This window comes from Podarcis melisellensis, assembly GCF_964234715.1.
Source record: "Podarcis melisellensis genome assembly, chromosome: 6".
Lineage (NCBI taxonomy): Eukaryota > Metazoa > Chordata > Lepidosauria > Squamata > Lacertidae > Podarcis > Podarcis melisellensis.
Window position 1 is genome coordinate 80,418,769 of NC_138538.1, and position 19,359 is coordinate 80,438,127.

General features: G+C 50.1%; 1 protein-coding gene across 1 annotated transcript; it reads right to left on the reverse strand.

The window, feature by feature from the left end:
- Window positions 1-5,645: 5,645 nt before the first annotated feature.
- On the reverse strand, window positions 5,646-19,083 carry LOC309371873 (uncharacterized protein C1orf53). The gene is made up of 3 exons (XM_081914971.1): window positions 18,746-19,083; window positions 15,369-15,470; window positions 5,646-5,922 (listed from the first exon to the last, which is right to left on the reverse strand). The coding sequence occupies exons 1-3, from the start codon at window positions 18,980-18,982 to the stop codon at window positions 5,851-5,853; spliced, it is 411 nt and encodes a 136-aa protein (XP_081771097.1). The 5' UTR covers window positions 18,983-19,083; the 3' UTR covers window positions 5,646-5,850.
- Window positions 19,084-19,359: the final 276 nt, after the last annotated feature.

Below are 19,359 nucleotides of genomic sequence, written 5' to 3' on the forward strand. Positions count from 1 at the left end.
TCAGTAAGACTCGTGCAAGGGATCCATCCAAGGACGGGAGATTTCCTGGGCTGGAATCCGGGAGGGAGAGACGTTGCTGCTGTTATACTAAGCTGGATCATGAGTAAGCAGTGCATTTTAAGTATCTATTAACCCGTCGAAAATCTTCACTGAATGCAGTGACTTGCTTCTGGTGGGGTTGCTCAAAGAGAGCCAGTGTTGCCCAGTGGTTAGAGCGCTCGACTAGAGCGCGGAGTTCAAATCCGCAAGTGGCCGTGAAGTTCAGGGGATGATCTTGAGCCAGTCACCAGCTCTTAGCCTGACCTACCTAACCGAGTGATGGCGAGGGTCATGCGGAAGAGGAGCGGGAGCTATGTAACCACCTTGAGCTCCCTGGAGGAAAGGGGCGGGATGCAATAAGAAGTAAAGTTTTCTCTGGAGAGAAAAGTGCTGAGGATGACGCCGCCTTACCAAAGAGGTAACTCCCGCAGGCTGCAAAGGCGCGCGCTTCTCGGATGCACCTCCTACCGGTTGTTGTTGTTTAGTCCTGTCCAACTCTTCGTGACCCCATGGACCAGAGCACGCCAGGCACTTCTGTCTTCCACTGCCTTCCGCACTTTGGTCAGACTCATGCTGATAGCTTCAAGAACACTGTCCAACCATCTCATCCTCTGTCGTCCCCTTCTCCTTGTGCCCTCCATCTTTCCCAACATCAGGGTCTTCTCCAGGGAGTCTTCTCTTCTCATGAGGTGGCCAAAGTATTGGAGCCTCAGCTTCAGGATCTGTCCTTCCAGTGAGCACTCAGGGCTGATTTCCTTAAGAATGGATAGGTTTGATCTTCTTGCAGTCCATGGGACTCTCAAGAGTCTCCTCCAGCACCATAATTCAAAAGCATCAATTCTTCGGCGATCAGCCTTCTTTGTGGTCCAGCTCTCATAAAGAAGGCTGATCGCTGAAGAATTGACTAAACGCGACTAAAAAAATAAATTTGAAAACCTCGGAAGCGCGCCCCCTGGCGTTCAGTTCCATGGGGAACCGGGCAAGGTGTGTTACAGGCCCCATGTGGTCCACCATCTCGTTCTCTCAGTGGCCAGCCAAAGGTCGGTGGGAAACATGCAAGCAGGAACTGAGCCCAACAACAATCTCTCCCCCCCCACACACCACCTGTGATTCCCAGCGACTGATATTCATAGAATCATAGAGCTGGAAGGGACCAGCCCCCTGCAATGCAGGAATCTTTTGCTCAACATGGGGCTTGAACGCACAACCCTGAGATTAAGAGTCCCATGCTCTACCGATGGAGATTCTAAACCAGAGGTGGAGAATCTGTGGCCTGCCAGTTGTTCCCATCATCCCTGACAATCTCTGACCATTGGCCAAGCTGGCGGGGGCAGCTGGGAGCTGTAGTTCATCAGAGACCCAGTGTGCTGCTGTGGGAAGAGTGCTGGACTAGGATCTGGGAAATCAGGGATCACATCCTCTCTGAAGAGGCAGATTTATTTCCCCCAAAGCCTCCCTTTGCATTTTCAACGGGATACTACTACTACTACTACTACTAATAATAATAATAATAATATAATATACATATGCAGAGAGATGGTAGAATTCAGAGATGGTAGAATAGACTTAATACAGTGGACCCTTGGGTTGCAAACATGATCTGTGCGGGATGCATGTTCGCAACCCGCAGTGTCCACAACCCTCAGTGGCGCGTCTGCACACACACATGTTGCGATTCGGCGCTTCTGAGCATGTGTGACGGCCGAAACCCAGAAGTAACCCGTTCCGGTACTTCCGGGTTTTGGCGGTCCATAACCCGAAAAAAACACAACCTGTAGTGTCTGTAACCCGGGGTATGACTCTAATGGGAACGTCACGTTTTTGAATGTTGCAGCAAGTTAACTAGTTCCTACTTGCAGGAAGGGAAGTAGATATACTCTGTAAGTGGGAAGGGCATGTAAGAAGCAGGGAGGTTGTTGTGTAAGCACGCAAGAGGGACACTGCTGCCCACCCTATCCTGAAGTGGCACAGTCCATTCTACCACTGCAGGATTTCACCTGATCGTGCTATTTTTGTTGATCAGGTTCAAACAAATAAGCACAACAGAAGCTGAAATGCATCAAAGGTCACACGTCTCCCCCCTCCCAGCCTCTTCCCTCTTGAGCTGTGGAGGCGAGAAGTCTGCTATTGCAAAATGTGCCCTGCTTTGTATGGCACGTGTGAGTTTGATTGCAGCCATAATCAATTCAAAAAATAATTCAGGAAGATAAGACATTTTACAGGAAGGTGGAAGCAGTGACCACCCCTTCCACAATGAAGCTCACAATGAACAAGGTGTGTACAACCGTGGAGTTTGTTTTTATTTTTATGTGTGTTACAAATTATAGATCTCAACTTTTTTTAAAAAAAATTAATGAATCCTGGTTTGTATATTCATCAACCACTGTCTTTTCCAAGGTCTATAAGAGATACTGGCAATTGGATCCATAATTTATTGAAGCCACATTTCACAGTGGCAGCACTGGGGGGGGGGGGAATCTGGTGGTACACAGAAAGGGCAAAAAGTGTATTTTTAGATGTGTGTTGTATTCTGCCCAGAGTGGCTGGGGCAACTCAGAAAGATGGGTGGGATATGATGATGATGATGATGTTAAGCTCTCTTAAACAAAACAAAAAAAGTATTTGTTAATGACCGAAGTCTAGCAAACTAATAATAGGTGGGTGGGAATGAACTCCTAGTTTGTGGGGGAGGCACTTGCACCCTGCTCCTGCTCTGACACCACCCATGTTGCAACATACCGTATTTTTCGCCCTATAGGACGCACCGGCCCATAGGACGTACCTAGTTTTCAGGGGGGGAAATCAAGTAAAAAAATATGATTTCCCCCCAGCAGCTCTGGGAGCAGTGGACAGGCTGCACGCAGCCTGTGCGCTACTCCAAGACCTTCTCCCTGCTTTTGTGGGAGGTGGTGGAATTCCCCCACCTCCCGCAAAAGCCCACAGGAGCCCAGCGTGACTCCTGCGGGCTTTTCCTCGAGGAGGGAGAAGGGACTGAAATGGCCAGTCAGTCCCTTCTCCCTCCTCGAGGAAAAGCCCCCAAGAGCGGCACGCTCTTTAAAGGGTGTGCGGCTCCTGTGGGCTTTTCTAGGAGGTGGGGGAATTCCCCCACCCCCAGAAAAGCCAGCAGAAGCCGCGGACACCCTTTAAAGAGTGCACGGCTTTTGCAGGCTTTTGCGGGAGGTGGGGGAATTCCCCCATCTACCACAAAAGCCCACAGGAGGGTTGGAGAGTAGCAGGAAGGTGTCGTGCGCCTTCCTGCTGCCCCCCATCCTCTGGGGCTGGCAATGGGGAAGCGCTGCTTTCCCCACCGCCAGCCTCAAAGAGCAGACTCTCCTGGCTTCGCGTTGCTATCGCTGAAGCCAAGGAGCCTGCATTCACCCCATAAGATGCACACACATTTCCCCTTCATTTTTGGAGGGGAAAAAGTGCGTATTATAGGGCGAAAAAATACGGTACATCCTGCTCATGAGAAGAGTGATTTGGAAGCCAGCCTTACTGACTTCCACAAAGCCTCCAAGCCACACAAGTGTGTGTTGAACATTTCCAGCCAGGCATCCCAATCCTGAGGCAGTTGAGCTGATTGACTGAAGCATTAAGACAGGTCTCAACAGTAGAATGGCTTGGGCTTAAATCCAAGAACGTCAGCTGAAGACTGGCTTGTGTGTGTGTGTGTTCATCAGTGCAGCATCAAAAGCGCAGAGATGGGGAGTCTGTGGCCTAAATCTGGCCAGCCATATCTCACTCTGCCCCCATCCCCACTCTGTACAGGCCACACATTCTTCCTCTGCATCGGTTCCACTGGCCCTCGCCAACTAACTGTTACATGGCTTTTGTGGTAATTGTGGCAGTCACCGCCACTTGCAGGTGAGAGGAAGTGCCACTGCTGAGAGGGCAGGACCAGGCTGGCTACGCAGGCAAAGGTCACTCTCTTCCTGCAGTACCAGTTCACCTGGCATCCTCCCTGTGCACTGAGAAAGGGGAACCCTTTTCTCAACATGCAGAGAGGAAACCTGCAGAGCCTTCCTGTTTTGCAAGCTTGATGTGGTTCCTCTCAACATAGCTGTGGAAGCGGGGAGGGAGGTCTTTTTCTTAGCAAAGCTTGCAAGTGGAGGTAAATGCCAAACACATTCCTTTACAGTCTTCCTGTCTGTTTTGCACATTAAACCTTCTGACTTTCCCTTGGTGCACAAATCCGTTGACCCTAACATGTGTGAGTTAAGGGACATGGGTGGCACTGTGGGTTAAACCACAGAGCCTAGGACTTGCTGATCAGAACGTTGGCGGTTTGAATTCCCGTGACGCGGTGAGCTCCTGTTGCTCACTCCCTGCTCCTGCCAACCTAGCAGTTCGAAAGCGCCTCAAAGTGCAAGTAGATAAATAGGTACCGCTCTGGTGGGAAGGTAAACGGCATTTCCGTGTGCTGCTCTGGTTCGCCAGAAGTGGCTTAGTCATGCCAGCCACATGACCTGGAAGCTGTACTCCAGCTCCCTCGGCCAATAAAGTGAGATGAGCGCCAGAACCCCAGAGTCGGCCATGACTGGACCTAATGGTCAGGGGTCCCTTTATCTTTACCATATGTGAGTGTCGTGTCCAGTGTGTGTCTGTATGTTTAGCCTCTGCCTGCAGATGGTAGATGGCCCCAGGACCCAGGGAATTTGCCCCTCAAGGAGCAAAATAGTTCCTTGCCCATGCATGTGCAAATGAGCAGGCAGTGATCCAACTTGACAGGCAGAACCTTCCTATCACTTCAGACAAGATGTTTTTCAGTAGAGTTCATACATTCAGTGGCCAGCCAGGAATGGGTGGGTCACCTAGACGTGCTCTGTCTTTCTCTCTTGGAAGATGCAAAATCTGCTGATGACTTTCATATGGGAGTAGGCACCACCTCTTTCTCACCTTGACGCCAATTTTCCCCAACTGGGTCACATCCAGCTGCCGTTCATCAAGTGTAGAATAATCTGGTGTAACAAAATCAGGTGAGACATACATGCAGGGGAGCTGGTCTATTAGTGCAAGCACAGTGTCTCACCAAGCTCTGCCTCCACCTGCTTCCTATTTTACTTACAACCAGTCTATGGGATGACACTGACTGTCAGCTCCTCCTTCTTAGTCTCAGTCTCCTCCTCTTAACACAGCTGGGAGAAGAATGAGAACAAAACCAGAATGACTCTGCCTATCATTGGCTCTGGCTCCCCCTGCTGTTGACCTCCCCCCTGCTTCTGCCCTATGAGTCCTAATGGGCACCAGCTTCCACCGCTTACACGTCCAAACAAGCCTGCAGTTGCTTAAGAATATCTTCTTGAGCTTGCAGCCAAACAAACACACATTTGCAGAGCAAATATAGTTAGATCATTCAGGACAAAGATGCTAATCCAATGATAGTGTTATGGATCAGTTTGGAGACTTTCTTTCAGCCTTGTGCTAGAAGAGAACCTGTATTTTAAAGTCGCCTTTAAATGTTTCTCGAAGAGTAGCTCAGCACCACCAAGCGAAACAAAGCTAGCCTGAGCGTGGCTGGTTTCTCCTCTCCAGCCTGATAACTCTGGAAGGCAAAGCAACCATCTCTTCCCAGCCAGCCACTTATAACACCAGAGAAAGGGAAAGCCTTGTCAATGGCTCAGCGCCACTGGAGCACACATGGGGTTTTTATTTTATTGCAATTGGAAAATATTCAGGATGCAGAACAGCAGAGGTCAAAGGAACAGCATTATGCAAAATATGGAAGCTGTAGGGGGCAGAAAAGAAGGAAGAAATGGGAGTGATGGCTGACTCCCCCTCCCCTTCATGGTATGATGCAAAAGGCTTCGATCGTCAAGCGTAGAAAAAGGAATTGAACCGCTTCTTTTTGGAAGGATCTTTAACATTCATCTGACCATATGGACACTGGAGAAAGAGAGAGAGAGATGGAATAAGTCATTCTTGATGAGGCCTCAACATTGCCTGTGCTTAAAGACAAAATTAATGATGTCCTATAAATCATTTGTGGCCTCGGGACTTGAAAAGAGAGCGAGCAAGAGGAAAGGAGAGGAGGAATTGAGCCATGCACCCCCCTTTTCCTTGCCCTCTCCCCAAACAAATGGTCCTAATTATTGTCCAAGAAACCTCCTTGCTAGATATGTCCCTACTCATTATACAGTATCTGAGTCAACCGCTCCTCTCCCCACTCTGCATGCAATCCTGTATACTTACCAAAGTGGAGGAAAAGAGATCTCATTGAAGTCAAGAGATCTCACTTCCTGAAACCTCACATAAGATGGGGAGACGGGAATAGATTTCTCTAGTCACAAAACACAAAGTGAACGCCAGAATCTTTTGTAGCCAGATCCTACTTGGAATTTGGCAATACATCCAACTGTGTTCAATGAGGCTTACTCCCAGGGAAGCGTGCACAGGACTGCAGCATTAAATCTCACAATTCAAGAGTGTTTTGGAGAGCAATGTGAAGAGGGTGACACGGGTCCTATACACTATAGGTATTTAATCACTTTCAGATGACTAAATAAGACTGGGAAAAGGTTGCTTGTGAAGAGTTAGGGAGGCTGGAGGTGTTTACTTTCTTCTGAACAGTTAATAATAATAATAATAATAATAATAATAATAATAATGTTATACCTCACCCTTCTTCTTATGAGAGTCCAGGGTTGCTAACAATAAAATTGCAGCACTAAAACAAAATTAAAACCGCAATACAAAATATCATATAAATAATCAATGTTAAATTATGGTAGATGCACTGAACTGGTTTTTTGTCAATGAACTGTGCAGTATAATTGCTCAGGCCAATGTTGGCTGCTTTGCAGTACTGATCTGTGGTTGGACAGGATTCCAGTTGCTTTTTATTTCTCTGCAACCCGCTAGGTGTAGAATTGCAATGCTTAGAGGGTTCATCAGTCACATTAATTCATTGCAACCCTTTTCAGGGATTAAAAAGGTGCTTCAGGCAGGAGCCTGAAGGGTGAAAGTTAAAATATTTTGTAGACAAGTTGTCACGGCCACCCAGGACGGGTCCCAGCTCACAAGAGACCTCACTCCGTTGCAGTTTATTTACAGGAAAAGTTTATTGAAGATTTCTGCTTCTCGTACAGTTCAGCATCGTGGCCGTACGTCTGTCACGTTAGACCGCTGAAGTCCCCTCTGACTCCTCCCCTCTTCCACACCAACTTAATAGCCTGGCTCTAGACCACCTCTTCCTCTCCTTTCTTTTCCGCAGGGTCTTCCTGCCCCCCTGGGTTCCCTCTCTCCGTGACTCGCCTGAGGCTGAATCCTCTGCCGCCTCTTCCCCCCTCCTTCTGGCTTTAGGGCCGGGCTCCTCCCCTGAGCTCTCTCCACTTCCGCGCGCCTCTACGTTTGAACTTGGCGCGCGTACGTTGCTGCTGACCTTTCTTTCGACCGCTACACCACCCCTTGTTCTGCTCTCCACCCTTTCCGGCTGAACACCTTGCTCCAACCCCCTTTCTCTGTTCTCTCCTAATCCTGCTCCCTCCGAGAGGCTGACGACTCCACCCCCTTTTCTCCGTTCCGGCTGAGACGCCTCTTGCTGCGTCTGTCTTCCACTGGGCTCCTCTCCGCTTCTCCCTTCTCCTCCCTTTTGCTTGATTAAGGTAACCCCCTTTTGAGAATCCTCTGACTCGCTGCTCAGACTCGTGGATTCCCTCAGAATCCCGTCATCTTCTTCCTCATCCTTCTGCCCCTCCTCCCACTCGCTCTCCGTCTCCTCTGTCATCTCCTCCTCTCTCCCAGAAACCCTGACATCCATCCCCCCCTCGAAGCCCCCCCTTCCCCCCTCCCGCTCGCCGGGTGCAGGTTGAGGAAAACGTGGTACTTCCGGGGTCGGTTCAGGATACAAGTTGTCCACTTCAACGTTCTCCTCTGTCATCTCCGTATATGTGTGTTCGAACTCGGGTTCCCCACCCACAGACCTCACAGTCTCTTCCTCCATCACTGCTTCTCCTGGCGCTGCCTGCCAAGGACCTACCATCCATCTCTGACTCCATGCCTCCCTTGGCTGATCCACCCACCAACAAGGGCCTGTCTCCTCCCCCCCCAGTCTCGGATCCCTGGTCGGGCTTGTTTCGGGCGTATGGCCCTCGGGTGAGGAGAAACCCTCGAACGTGCTGTCTGACAAAGTGGGCGTGAAAAGCCAATCATCAAAATACTCCTCGGGCATGGGCTTGTGCGGAAAAAGTGCATGGAACTCCTCCTTCAACAGGGGTTCGTCCAACGCGTAACCCGGCACCCAGCTATTGGCAGAGGCCGGAGTGCCTTCCCTGGCTAGAAAATATTCAACTCCCTCCTCCCCCCATCTCGAGTCCAGTATCTCTGTGACCTCGTTAAGAGGTTCTGGTCTTGGCGATTCCCCCCCCTCAGGCGCCCTCCTACGTGGCTCTGGGAGTGCTCCTGACTCTTGAAACCTGTGTGGGGTTTTGTAGGGAGTGAGCACCGACCTATGAAAGACCGGGTGCACCCTGGAACCCTCCGGAAGGGCTAGACGAAAAGCCACCGGATTGATCTTAGCCTCAACTTGATATGGCCCTAGCTGCCTGTGTCCTAACTTCTTCTTGGCCAATGACCTGGCCGGCATCGCGTGGGCTGCTAACCACACCCAGTCCCCAATCTGGATGTCCTCTCCCGCCCTCCTGTGCTTATCGGCCTGCACCTTATACGCCTGTTTTGCCAGCTCCAAATGTCTCCGCAGCTCCTCGTGCACCTCTTGCAACTCCGCTGCAAACTGGTCGGCATCTTGAGGCCCCCCCCCTCCTGGTGCCGCAAATCTCGGGAAGGTTCTGGGATGACGGCCATTGTTCGCGAAGAAAGGCGTCACCCCGGTGGATGCGTGTTTCGTGTTGTTGTAGGCGAATTCAGCCATCGGCAGATAGTCCACCCACGCCGCAGGTCGCTGGTTGGCGTAGCACCGCAGGTACTGCTGCATGATCGCGTTGACCCTCTCCGCTTGACCGTTGGTTTGTGGATGTCTCGCCGATGTCAGGTTGATTTTGACGTGCAATATGCCCAGAAGCTTTCGCCAGAAAGTGGAAACAAACTGGCGCCCCCTGTCGGACAAGACGGACTGCGGAAGTCCATGCACTCTGAAGACGTGATCGATGAAGAGCTTTGCGGTCTGTTCTGCCGTCGCCACCTTGGCACAAGGGATGAAATGCGCCATCTTGGTGAACAAGTCCACCACCACTAACACCGCCGTCTTACCTCTGGAGCTGGGCAGGTCCGTAACAAAGTCCAACGCTACCCTCTCCCACGGTTGCTGCGGTGTCTCCAGCGGTTCTAGCAATCCCGCCTGCTTCTGGTGCACTGGTTTGGACCTCTGGCAGATATCACACCTGGCGACGTAGTCCGCCACCTCTCCTCTCATCTGGGGCCACCAAAAGTCTCTAGCCACCAATTCCATCGTCTTCTCTTTGCCGAAATGGCCTGCACTAGGGGCGTCATGCAATTGTTGCAGAACCTTGGCTCGAAGATCGTCGGTGGGCACGTAAAGGGCACCCTTACGAGTCAAAAGTCCATCTTGCAATTGGAACTCATCGTTGTCTCGCGACCCTCCGCGTAGCTCCTCCATCTTGGACTGTGCAAACTGATCCCTTTGCAACGCGCGTCGCACCGCGTCCAGGTCGACTGCGATGGTAGCGCACGTCCACGCCTGCGGTGCGAAAATGTGCTTTGCTGCGATTGGAGCTGCTTCCTCCAAGTATTGCGGCTTTCGGGACAGCGCGTCTGCAATAACATTGGAGTCTCCTGGGATGTATTCTATTTTGAAGTCGAAATCCGCAAAGAACTCCGCCCAGCGCATGTGTCGCTGGGTCTGTAACTTAGCCGTCCGCCAATACTCTAAGTTCTTGTGATCCGTGCGGACTTGCACCGTGTGCTTGGCTCCTATTAAGAAGTGTCGCCACGCTTTGAAAGCTGCATGAATGGCCAACAACTCCCTGTCCCATATGGTATAATTGCGCTCCGTCTTGCTGAGCTTCCGGGAGTAGAACGCACCCGGTCTCCAGTTGCCTTGCGAATCCTCTTGCAAAAGAACGGCCCCAACCGCTCTGTCTGACGCATCGGTCTCTACCCGCATGGGTCTGCCGGGATTCACGTGGAGCAGCTGCTCTTCGGAGGCGAAAAGACCTTTAAGCGTCCGGAAGGACCGCTCCGCTTGTTCGGTCCAGACGAACTTCTTCTTCTTGGAACTGAGGGTGTCAGTGATAGCCGCCGTCGCGTTCGCAAAACCTTTAATAAACTTGCGGTAAAAATTGGCAAAGCCGATGAACCTCTGGACCTCTTTCCGATTTCGAGGGCTTTTCCAGTCCAACAGCGCTTGAACCTTAGCCCTGTCCATGGCCAGTCCCTCGTCGGACAACTTGTAGCCAAGGAAATCAACCTCTCTGACATCAAACTGGCATTTTTCCAACTTGGCGTACAGCCTGTGGTCCTTCAGCCTCTGCAGGACCTCCCTCACGTCCTTATCGTGATCCTCCGACGATTCCGAGAAAATCAGGATATCGTCGAGAAAGCAGACACACTTCTTGTAGAGGAGACCTGCTAGCACGTGGTGCATAAATGCTTGAAAAACGTGGCTGCCATTTTGGAGACCGAAAGGCATGACTCTGTATTCGTATGTGCCCAGAGGGGTGAACATGGCGGTCTTCCACTCATCTCCTTTCCGGATGCGGATGAGATTGTAAGCTCCACGTAGGTCCAGCTTGGTGAAAATCTTGCCCCTCCTGACGGTCGCTAAAAGGTCGTCAATCTTGGGCATGGGGAAAGCTTTGGGCTTAGTCAAGCTGTTTATGAACCTGTAATCCACTATAAGCCTTTTTTGGGGCGTGTTTTTCTTCTTCACAAAGAACACAGGGCTGCCACCCGCTGCTTTAGATTCCTGGATGAAACCTCGCTTGAGGTTATGGTCTATGAACTCCCGAAGCTCTTGCATCTCGTCTTCCGACATGGAGTACAGCTTGGCAGCAGGCAGTTGCGCCCCTGGCACTAAATCAATCGCGCAGTCGTAAGGTCTGTGAGGCGGCAACTTGTCAGCTTCCTTCTCACAGAAAACCTCCAAGAAGTCCTGGTACTTGTGAGGCACCGTTTGCACCATACCCAGATGCAACTGCTGCTCGGCTTCTCCTCCCTGATCGGTCTGAAAGCAATGCTGAGCACAATACGATGAACAAAAGGTGATCTGCCGCTGGTACCACGCAACCGCGGGACTGTGCCTCTCCAGCCAACTCATGCCTAACACGATGGGTGTGTCCGATAAGTGGGTGACATTGAAACTAATAAGTTCTCGATGGTTGCCAATCTGCATCATCATGGGAGGGGTTTGCTGCACCACTTGCCCCCCCAGCAACTTCCTGCCGTCTACCGTGACCACGTTTAGAGGCGTCGTTGCAGGCAGGAGCGCCATGTTGTGCTGCTTAACGAACTGCAGTCCCACGAAGTCGGCGTTGCTTCCCGAATCGATCGTTATTGGAACCTCGAGGAGTCTCCCATCAGGCAACTGGAGTGTTGCTGTGAGCAGAACTGCCGGTCTGGGAGGCAAAGGGTCCACGCTCTGCAGTGATGCTGGGGGCTTGTCTACAGATCCGCCTGGCTGAGCCCCAGTAGCTCTGCTTCCAGCCAGGCACTGTCGTTTCCCTGAAGCTGCTCCCCTGGTTGCACCTCTGCTGTTACAGTTGCCAGTGCTGCAGTGTGCTTCTGGAGCCTCTGGGGGCACTCTTTCGCCATATGGTGCGCACTGTCACAGATGTAACACTTCCTGGTTCCTCTAGGAGGCTTCGCTTTGGCTGCACCAGGGACAGGGCTCTGGGAAGGCTTCTGAGCCCTAGCACCACCAATCTCCATTGGCTCCTCGCTGTCCTTCCCCATTGGCGAGGGGTGCGCACGGCTGAAATCCCTGTGCACAAAAGGGAGAGTCCTCGCTTGCGCACGCGCTTGGGACCCGTCCTCCTCGTGCCACGGACGTCCCTCATGTCGAATTCCAATAGCTAAAGCCCGGTGCACCACGTCTTCTAGGGTCTGGGGTCTGTCCCCCCTAGCGATCTCATCCTTGATGGGGGGGCTCAATCCCTCCCAAAAAAGATCTCTGACCGGCTTACTGTCCTTTGGCCAATCTAAGGCGGTGAGCAATGCAAAAAATTTAGAGTGGTATTGGCGCACAGTCGCTTTCCCCTGCCTCAGCCCGTGCATTTGACGGCGCGCAATGTCCACATCCACAGAGGATTGAAAACAAGAATCCATCGCTTTGATGAACGCAGTTGAATTGCGACGGGCCGGTCCATCTTCGCGCCACAGATTGCGTAGCCAAGCCCTGGCCTCCCCATGCAGGTGCGAAACAATGAACCCCACTTTCTCCTCCTCATCTTTAAAATCGCGACGGAGTAAATGCAGTGCATATACGACGTCCGCTCTGAAATTGGGATAGTCTTGCAAGTTGCCATTAAAATGCGGAACCAGGGCACCCCCCCCTCCGTCCAAGCGCAATGCCCTCCGCTCTGGAACCTGGGGCCCCCGCCCTGTCCGCGTGTTCCCACCTTGCCTGCAAATCCTGGCACGTCTTCTCCAAGTCGTCATTCTTCTTCTGCGAAGCAATGACTGCCGATGTGAGAGCGGTAACCTGATCCCGCAGTGCAACCAGCTGCTCCTCAGCGCTCATGGCTGCTCCCGTTCGTGAGCTTCGCAAAAAAAATTTTTTGCTTTCTGAGAGGGGACTTACTGTCACGGCCACCCAGGACGGGTCCCAGCTCACAAGAGACCTCACTCCGTTGCAGTTTATTTACAGGAAAAGTTTATTGAAGATTTCTGCTTCTCGTACAGTTCAGCATCGTGGCCGTACGTCTGTCACGTTAGACCGCTGAAGTCCCCTCTGACTCCTCCCCTCTTCCACACCAACTTAATAGCCTGGCTCTAGACCACCTCTTCCTCTCCTTTCTTTTCCGCAGGGTCTTCCTGCCCCCCTGGGTTCCCTCTCTCCGTGACTCGCCTGAGGCTGAATCCTCTGCCGCCTCTTCCCCCCTCCTTCTGGCTTTAGGGCCGGGCTCCTCCCCTGAGCTCTCTCCACTTCCGCGCGCCTCTACGTTTGAACTTGGCGCGCGTACGTTGCTGCTGACCTTTCTTTCGACCGCTACACCACCCCTTGTTCTGCTCTCCACCCTTTCCGGCTGAACACCTTGCTCCAACCCCCTTTCTCTGTTCTCTCCTAATCCTGCTCCCTCCGAGAGGCTGACGACTCCACCCCCTTTTCTCCGTTCCGGCTGAGACGCCTCTTGCTGCGTCTGTCTTCCACTGGGCTCCTCTCCGCTTCTCCCTTCTCCTCCCTTTTGCTTGATTAAGGTAACCCCCTTTTGAGAATCCTCTGACTCGCTGCTCAGACTCGTGGATTCCCTCAGAATCCCGTCATCTTCTTCCTCATCCTTCTGCCCCTCCTCCCACTCGCTCTCCGTCTCCTCTGTCATCTCCTCCTCTCTCCCAGAAACCCTGACACAAGTGCTTAAACCTGGGGTGGGAAACCTGTGACTCTGCAGATGTTGGACCCCAACTTCTATCTAGACAATCATCAGGATACAAGTTGGCCATCCCTGACTTAAACAAACCTCAGTTGGTCTGCATCATTTTATAACATAGCTTTCTCCTTTCCTCACACAGAAGAGAATGTCTCTTCCACAATGGGGCCTATCACAACTCTTCCATGTATACTCTGCTGGAAGGCAGGCCTTTTTCTGCAGAAATATTGATTTATTAATATGTAAGCCTAACTGATTAATTATTAGCAGTAACCTATAGAACAGCCCATCTGCCATCTCTCAAATTATGGAAGGGGAAAATTTGGAATAAGATGGTGATGAATAAAATGGGAGGGAAGAAGTAACTCAGAAGACACATTTCAAAGGAATTGGACACTATTTATCCAATATTGGAACAGATATAGAACTGAGAAGCGAGCGTCAATGGACATTTTGACAATGTGCTAAAATTGATTAGTTGACATTGAAGCTGTAAGATGCGATTCCCCCCTCCTTTTCACTCAATATGGTCTTTTTCAATATGATTTTTTTTAATATGAAGAAAATAAATGTATATCAAATAATTTATTTTAAAATAAATAACTCATATGGAGGTAATTAAGATTTCCTTAACGAGATGACAGCCCAGTGTGGATAAATGAATGGATTTAAATGTTTTAATATTTTTAATGATGTATTTTATTGTTTGAACTCTGTTCAAGAGGACTTGTGTTGACTGCGCAGGCAACAAAAAAATAATTTATGAAAAACCGGTGTGCTGAGGATTGTGAAATTTGGGTGCAGGGAAAGTGGAGCCATTGACTTATGACATCCCATAAGCTACTCTGTTGTTACCCCTCCTTTCCAGAACAACATTTCTGGTTAAGAGCCTGGAAGCAGCTCTTGACATTTGCTATAATGAAATTCACATGGAAAAGTTAAAGCAGTAATAAACAGTTTGAGAAGGACCGTCGGGATGATAAATGCCCCCTCTGAAAATGTTTTACATATCCCAGTGCTGAATGTTTTACTTGGGGTGGGGCCTATTGATTTTAGTGGGCATTACACCCAAGTGGTGGGTTCAAGGTCGGGGGGGCAGATTCAGACCAAGTTATTATGATCTGTTACTGTCAAATGTGGAAGCAATAAACTTGCTAGTGTGTTAAGGAATTTTTTTTTAAAAGAAGCCAAAAAGGGGAATTGATGCTGCTTAGTAAGGTATTCAAGGCAGTTGTTGGCCCTTAAACTGATTAGATTTCCTATTTTATTTGTCTTCTGTAAAAAAACCACATTTTTTAACAGCAACTCAAAAACCAAGGTCATAAAGATCAGAGGCTATACAAAGAGCACGGCTACATCTTAAATCTACAGTATGTCCGATCGGTTCACCATAGCTATTTCTGTTCACCCAAGCACATCTCTCCAGAAGCATCTGTAGGAATTTGGAGGTTGTCTTCAAGGTTAGCTGTGTTTGCAAACCTAATCGCTGGCTGCCTAGAACATGTTCAGGTTTGTTTCTTGACACCAGCAGAAACAGATAAAACACACTTCTTAGCCACACTGGTTTATTAGGAAGTTAATTCCACCGAATTAACGTAGCGAACATGTGCAGGATCATATATACAAACAATGTGTACATTTTTTGAGGGGACAAAAACATCTGCAACTTCTTTCCATCCCTGGCAATTCAACTGCCTTCCCCAGAGAGGCTTTCATATATATCCTTTTAAGGGAACAGGTGTGTCATTTACCACTGAAATTCATTTTAAAACTGACTGATTTGTTGATGGAGCGCCTTCCTCATAGGAGTCAACAAGGTTTAATACTCACATGTCTGCAGGAAGTACCACAGCAGTGTCCTCTCTGCAAATGGGCCACTTTGGTGAACACTAGGTAGCCAGTGACTGGATCTATGTAGTTATGCTTCCCAGCCTATTTAAAACACACAGAGAGAACAGCAGACCTTACTTCTTGTTCCCATGATTAAAGGCAAAGGATAAAGGGACCCCTGACCATTAGGTCCAGTCATCACTGACTCTGGGGTTGCGGCGCTCATCTCGCTTTACTGGCCGAGGGAGCCAGCGTACAGCTTCCAGGTCATGTGGCCAGCATGACTAAGCTGCTTCTGGCAAACCAGAGCAGCGCACGGAAACGCCGTTTACCTTCCCACCGGAGTGGTACCTATTTATCTACTTGCACTTTGACATGCTTTCGAACTGCTAGGTTGGCAGGAGCAGGAACCAAGCAACGGGAGCTCACCCCGTTGTGGGGATTCGAACTGCCAACCTTCTGATCAGCAAGTTCTAGGTTTTGTGGTTTAACCCACAGCGCCACCCGTGTCCCTTGTTCCTGTCATTACCACTTGACAAATGCACATGGAACACCCATTGTTATTGGAGTAGGGGTTGTGGGGGAAGCCAAGCAAGCCAGGAGAACAATGGGATGCCGCCTTTAGTGCAGTCAGATGTTTCTTTGTTTATTTATGACACACTTCACCCTACCCATTCTTCCAGCTTTATTCTTTTTCTGAGTCTGCATGGCCAGCCCTACAGCCAACTTTTAGGGTGCTTCCAGACTGTCACCATTTTGAAGTGGGGTTCCAGTAACATACAGGCAAATTCAGGTTGTGCAATTATAGCTGAATGGGGCGGTCTCGTGTTAACAAACTTGATTCTGCCAAAAGTTCAGACTTTTTGTGATAAGGAGAGCGATGGTGAAACACACTGGCATCTATTCTCCCTGCAAACAAATCAGGATGAGTGCGGAATAGGCAGGTTGTCTGGAAGAGCCCTAGAAAACAATAGCAGGTACAGCTCATGGCATCACTCCAGAGACTCCCAGTATACTCCAAGATAGTGATGGAGAGGAGGAGGGATGTGAGGAGAGGAAGAGACAAGAAAACTTTGCAGGGTGTGCGTTAGCGAGTTTGTGTAGAGCCAGGGCATTCCGCTTCACTTTTGGAAGATGGCTTCGCACATGTGTGTAAGACGGTTGGCAACATTCATCTGCCCTCTGCAAAATTCTGAAATCCTTTCGTTTCACTATGATTTTGCATACAGCAGTGTTTTAGTGTAAGATGGGATAGCAAAAAGGAATCTCTCTTGGAACAGCTAACCGTCTTGAGCCAGCCCAGCGCATTTGCCTGCTTTTCAAAGCATTTCAGATTGGTAAAAGGAAAGCCAGCTAATTTTTGTCCAAGTGGCAGACGCCTTTCTAGCTTGGATGCAGCATTGCCAATTGTAAATGGATGCGAAGGGATTTATGCCTCGGAAGAGAGGTGTAAAGCAAAGTCACAGCTCTCTGGGCTCAGAGAATAGGAATGTTCTGCAGATGAGTTGTTTTCCAGTTGTGGGGAACTCTGGGGTATCCCAGTGAGAAGGTCTGTGATGGTAGACAAACCTGGTGCAGTTTGTGCACCATTTTTATTTTTATTTTTACTCTGCAATGTGAAAACACATGGAAGTGCTGGGTGTATTTCAGGTAGTGGTGATGAAGAATGAGCTCAGAATGTGAATTTCCCCAGCTCATGGTGCCTGCACATATTCCAAGGAGAGCATCCTTGCCCTAAAATTATTCTTCTGTTCATAAGTGAGACTATAGACATTTGCTATGTAACCCAAATTTTGCACACGAAGCTGAATGGTGTGACCTGCATAAATTATGCAGATCAAGTATATTTGTGCATGGCTGTTTATTTTGTATGATTTATTCTGCCTCTGCTCATTGTGAAAAGAGGTATGGAATGATTGCAGGCTCATCCACCCTCCAAACCTTAAGTTAGTCACATTTCTGGCTTCTGCGGCTACACACTTGCTAGCGTATCTTCCGTCATAACCGTAAGTTCTAGAATCTTGTGTTAAAGAAATAAATAAAGCAGAGTTCCTTTTCAACAAGCCAAATTCTGCAACCATTACACATCCCTGCCACCCACCACCCACCCCCAGTTAAAAACATACAGGTTTCCTTGGTGAATCAGATCCAGGGCTAACCAGCCTAGCATTCTGTTTCAGCCAGGTGTCTCAAGCACTTGCAAGCAGGGTGCAAAAAGCAACAGGCCTGGTATACTGCCTCTCTCCATGCAGGTTCTATTTATCTATAATAGCTAATAACAACAGTGTTCGTGGGTGAAAATAAGAGGGCGTGTGCTTACAATTATATACCTCAGATATGCAGATGACACAACACTGATGGCAGAAAGTGAGGAGGAATTAAAGAACCTTTTAATGAGGGTGAAAGAGGAGAATGCAAAATATGGTTTGAAGCTCAACATCAAAAAACCCCGAAGATCATGGCCACTGGTCCCATCACTTCCTGGCAAATAGAAGGGGAAGAAATGGAGGCAGTGAGAGATTTTACTTTCTTGGGCTCCATGATCACTGCAGATGGTGACAGCAGCCACAAAATTAAAAGACGCCTGCTTCTTGGGAGAAAATCAATGACAAACCTAGACAGCATCTTAAAAAGCAGAGACATCACCTTGCTGACAAAGGTCCGTATAGTTAAAGCTATGGTTTTCCCAGTAGTGATGTACGGAGGTGAGAGCTGGACCATAAAGAAGGCTGATCGCCAAAGAATTGATGCTTTTGAATTATGATGCTGGATGAGACTCTTGAAGGTCCCATGGACTGCAAGAAGATCAAACCTATCTGTTCTGAAGGAAATCAGCCCTGAGTGCTCACTGGAAGGACAGATCGTGAAGCTGAGGCTCCAATACTTTGGCCACCTCATGAGAAGAGAAGACTCCCTGGAGAAGACCCTGATGTTGGGAAAGATGGAGGGCACAAGGAGAAGGGGACGACAGAGGACGAGATGGTTGAACAGCGTTCTCGAAGCTACCAGCAGGAGTTTGACCAAACTGCGGGAGGCAGTGGAAGACAGGAGTGCCTGGCGTGCTCTGGTCCATGGGGTCACGAAGAGTCGGACACGACTAAACAACAAAAGTGCTTACAATTACAGTACTGGCTAAACAATAGCCAAAGTCACAAAACACGCAGCAAGAGCAAAGCGTGGCAATCTGGGCTTGCTAAACGGATGCCCTTGCCAGTTCCGAAGCGTCCCTATCGCAGAAAAAGACCACACCTTTGCTAACAGAAAAAGACAACTCTCAAGTCTGGCACTTGCTCTGGTTTGCAGAGCAGCAGCCGCAGCAAAAACCCGGAGCGCCAAGGCGGCTGCGCCAAGGCGAGGCAAAAGCGAAGCGGACTCACCGCGCATGCCTCCTCGTGGAGAGCCACCACCCTCTTCTCCGCTTCGGTTAACCCTTCCATGCCCTCGCAGGTGCCCGCCTCCCCGGAGCGCTGGGCCGCGGAGCAACCGCCGCCGTCGGGGAGACCTCCTTCCCCGTCCGCCTGGCCGTGGCTCAGCGGCCTGCTGCCCCGCTGCCCCGGGGGCTTGCAGGGGATCGCCCTGCTGCTGCAGCAGCGCGCTAGCGACGTGGCCGCCATGAGCGGGACGGATCCAGCCCGTTTCCCCCTTGGGCAGGAGCCGCGGCCGCTTCCTTGCCCAAGAAGCCGCGTCGGGCTCCACCCACCACATCTCTCTCTCTCCCTCTCCCTCTCCCTCTCCCTCTCCCTCTCCCTCTCCCTCTCCCTCTCCCTCTCTCTCTCTCTCTCTCCCTCTCCCTCTCCCTCTCTCTCTCCCTCTCCCTCTCTCTCTGGGTCGCTTTAGGAAACGCCCCGGGAGCCACCCAGGATCGGGGCCCTTTCCTTTAACGCCGAGGTGCGGCAGGAGAGGGTGGCAAATGTGGCGGGAAGATTCAAGGACAATCAAAGGAGCATTTAAACATTTCAGTGTAGTGTAGTATAGCATGAAAATATTTTAT

Coding starts and splice junctions, on each gene's coding strand:
- LOC309371873 (XM_081914971.1), bottom strand. CDS start 18,982: ATGGCGGCCACGTCGCTAGCGCGCTGCTGCAGCAGCAGGGCGATCCCC. Junction 15,471..18,745: donor TCCACGAGGAGGCATGCGCG/GTGAGTCCGCTT, acceptor TGTTTTAAATAG/GCTGGGAAGCATAACTACAT. Junction 5,923..15,368: donor GTGGTACTTCCTGCAGACAT/GTGAGTATTAAA, acceptor CTCTTTCTCCAG/TGTCCATATGGTCAGATGAA.